At 51.7% G+C, this 3,477-nt stretch overlaps 1 protein-coding gene across 1 annotated transcript; it reads right to left on the reverse strand.

Moving 5' to 3' along the window:
• Nucleotides 1–378: 378 nt before the first annotated feature.
• LOC121970186 (F-box protein FBX14-like) lies at nucleotides 379–3,134 on the reverse strand. Its single transcript, XM_042520718.1, has 3 exons — nucleotides 2,247–3,134; nucleotides 1,609–2,116; nucleotides 379–1,524 (listed from the first exon to the last, which is right to left on the reverse strand). The coding sequence occupies exons 1-3, from the start codon at nucleotides 2,870–2,872 to the stop codon at nucleotides 766–768; spliced, it is 1,893 nt and encodes a 630-aa protein (XP_042376652.1). The 5' UTR covers nucleotides 2,873–3,134; the 3' UTR covers nucleotides 379–765.
• Between the last annotated feature and the right edge of the window lie 343 nt (nucleotides 3,135–3,477).

Genomic DNA, 3,477 nt, shown 5'->3' on the forward strand with positions numbered 1-3,477 from the left:
CACCAAATATCAAATCGACTCATTTATAATTCTATTTATTTACACGATCTATTCATTGCATAGTGCACCGAGTTGGAAACATCAAATAGAAATAATCATCTAGCGCACAGGGAAGTTCTCCGCCATTGAAACGTCAAACAATAAAAAAATCTTCCCAGACTAATTAAAGAGGCAAAGATATGGTGCATGTTGTCACTGTCCGGGGAACTGTTCCCGGAGTAAGCAGCTAAGATGAATACCAAAAGCGAACTGGGTGCGTTGAATGAGACTGAAAGTGTGATTTGACCTCGGGCAAAACAATTTCAAGAATTAAACAGTGCCACAAGTCAACTAAATAGCAAAGCAAAGAACATTTGGGGAGGTCAAGAACCAAAGATATGGAGATGAAACTGGAGACTTTTCATTTAAGTCTGGAAATTCTTCAAAAAAAGAAAAGAAACGATCATGGAAGTAATTGAAATCGAGCGAGACATAGCAAAGTTTCAATATCCAGAATACAAAGGAACATGAACAAACCCGGAGACTTACGGTGCATTTTCTATCCATCCGAAAGCTCAGTGAAGAAATCATCTTCTCGAATTTGTCGCAGAGATGAGGCCATGGACAAGATATCAATAGAGAATCAAGAATTGCATCGTCTTCTTCATGCATGGTGAATGAGTGTGCGATCAAGTGAGTTGTGGGAATTGCTCACCAAATTCACTCTGCTGGATCACATATCCGGTCCTCTGACTACCATGGGCTCCTTGGTTGCTTCTTTTCCCCCTACAAGATGCTGACAAACGGAGGCGCATCGTCCCTCGGCCCTTCGAGGGACCGGTACAGATACAACTTCTCCACGGCATCGCTGTCAAGGTCCTTGGGCGAATCTCCGATCACTTCCACCACCAAGTTAGGCATCCTCTGAGCCACCTCCTTGCAACCACTTAAAGACAGCTTGCATGAGGACATCCACAAGAACCTCATGTTGTAGTAATGGCGGATGCCAGAGAGCAGGCCTGCATCGCCAAAAGGGCTGTCCCTGATCTCCAGCTTCTGCAGTCCGTGACAGCCTTCGAGCATGTACTTCAGGCTCAAATCAGTGTTTCCGGCGAACGCCACCGAGAGGGTTCTAACCAGCTTGCCATAGGTTGCGATGTATTCGAACACTTTGTCGGTGAGCAGGCCGGAGACGGCGAGCCTAGTGAGCTTCTTGCAGTTCATGACAATGGCTCCGAAGCCTTCGTCCATAGATTCGCCTGTGACGTGGTCGGGGCGATGGCGGCCCATGATGCAGAGACGGAACACTACCAGGTCCGGGCAGTTCTTGGACATGGTTACGACGGCAGCATTCGTCATTCGCTGGCAGAAGAACAGGATCGATTGGAGCTTCCGGCATCCGTTTGAGATGGCCACAAGACCAGCATCGGAGACGGAGCCCTCTGAGTCCTCGGTGGCCTCGAAGGGAAACACTCTGAGCTCGTGGAGGTTCTTGCATCCCTTGGCCACCGTGAGTAGTCCGTCATCGCCGACGGTATCAAGAACCTGAAGAATAAGCAGAGTTCCAACTTCAGAGAGCTAGATTTGGATTGAGCAATAGACATATTGGGCGGAAGAATGGGGGATCACCCAGAAGGTGCGGAGGTTGTGGCATTCGAGCATCATAGGCTTGAGCTGTTCAGCGGTGATCACGGCGTAGCTTAAGTTGAGCGAGACAAGGTTGGTGCAGACGGGAAGTACGGCCTGGCCGAGGTACTCCGTCGCCACCTCGCGGAACCCCGAAAGACAAATGAGCGACTTGGAAGCGAGAAAGGCTTGCTCGAGGTCAGCGGCGTTGAGATCTTCAGCGATGCCGGGCCGGAAGGAACCGGTGCCCAGGTGGGTCAGATGCGGCGCCCGGATCATGAGGCGGCGGAGCTGGCCAAGAGAGACATTCTGGTTCACCCGCAACCGCCGGAGGGAGGGCGAACGAGCGACCAGGGCCTCCAGGGCAGAGAAGTTCACTGGGCAATTCACGCACTCGAACGAGAGCGACTCCAAAGAGGTGGTTGCCTCCGGGAACCTCGAGATCCAGTCGACGAGCTCCTCGTCCTCGTCCTCCACATCGTTCTCGATCAGATCCAAGACCCTCAGATTCCTGCAAGCAGATCGGGACAATCAATCGAAGGAATTCTGATCCAAATCGAGAAATTTTAGGGGTGGATGAGCGAAGTTAGATCTTGAAGTTTCGGATCAGCTCAAGGAGGGAATGTGTCAGAGAGGATAACCTGCAGAGCTCAGCGATGACGGCGAGACCAGGGGTGCCGAACCCATCGCAGCATATGAGCGTGAGATCGCGGAAGGAGGGGAAGGAGCGGGCGAGGAGGGCGAGGTCGGCGTCGGAGACAGTCATCCTCTTGAGGCAGACGCGCTCAAGCCAGGGGCTGGCGGAGGCCATAGCGGAGAGCCACGGGGAGAAGCGGGCGCCCCAGCCAAGCGGAACTAGGTTGAAATCGGCGAAACGGGGGCGCCCCTTGAGCACGAACGCCCGGGCGCCGCGGAACCGCCATAGCGCACGCGCCGGCGACACAGCGTAGCAGTTCCCGACGAAGAGCTCGCGCCGGGTCTGCGCCTCGGCGCGGTACCAGGACCGGCAAACCAGCGACGCCGCGTTCCGGTCCCTCCGGCAGACCAGGAACTGAAGCACGTTCTCCAGCACCTGGTCCGAGTAGGGCGGCGGCGGCAGCGTATCAGGTCGCCCTCCATCACCATCACCACCTCCGCCTCCTCCTCCTCGACTCCCTCCGCTGGGCCCTTCCCCGCCCCTGCCTCCCTCGACAGCTTCAGGGGACCACCAGCTGCTCTCCTCCTCCTTGTTTTCCTCCCTATCCCCGGCCTCCTCCACCCTCACCATAGATCCGTCCGATTCCAGACCCAGAACACTCAATTTCGCAGTCGCAGCCGCGAAGCAAATGGATCGGCGGAAATCAGAGACGCGGAGTGCGATCGAGGGAGCAGCAAGCGAAGGCGAAGGAGGGGCTGCGTGATTTGGTGCGTCGGGCCGGTCTCTTTCTCCGCGCTGCCTGGCTGTGGTCTGTGGCTCGCAGCATCGGGATTCTCCATGCCTCCTCACCCTCACAACAGCTCCTACTATTTTATCTGCGCCTTCAGGCTGTTTCACGTGAGCTCTGTGCTATTTTATTTACTGCGTTTTTTTTTTCTTTTTTTTCTTTGACTTGCCTTTCAATTTTTTTTCTTGCCCTTCCTTTATATATATATATATATATATATTTAAAATTTTCCATTCATATTCATATTCATATTCATATTCATAAACTGTTAATTTCAGTGTCGAGTATTAGAAGCGGGCAGATTTATTACAATAAAGGTGATTGATTTTTTAATGGATGTATTTTTAATTATTATAAATTAATCTTATAATTTATTTCTCTTCATTGATTATAAATTAATTTTATAATCTATTTCCCTTCGCATAAATTTAAGATTGACATAATCATC

The sequence above is a fragment of the Zingiber officinale genome, chromosome 4A (assembly GCF_018446385.1).
Source record: "Zingiber officinale cultivar Zhangliang chromosome 4A, Zo_v1.1, whole genome shotgun sequence".
NCBI lineage: Eukaryota > Viridiplantae > Streptophyta > Magnoliopsida > Zingiberales > Zingiberaceae > Zingiber > Zingiber officinale.

What these genes read in the sequence shown, in the direction of transcription:
- LOC121970186 (XM_042520718.1), bottom strand. Translation starts at nt 2,872, where the DNA reads ATGGTGAGGGTGGAGGAGGCCGGGGATAGGGAGGAAAACAAGGAGGAG. An exon ending in GTCATCGCTGAGCTCTGCAG is followed by an intron (nt 2,117 to 2,246) that starts GTTATCCTCTCT and finishes ATCTGCTTGCAG; the next exon opens with GAATCTGAGGGTCTTGGATC. An exon ending in ACAACCTCCGCACCTTCTGG is followed by an intron (nt 1,525 to 1,608) that starts GTGATCCCCCAT and finishes CTTATTCTTCAG; the next exon opens with GTTCTTGATACCGTCGGCGA.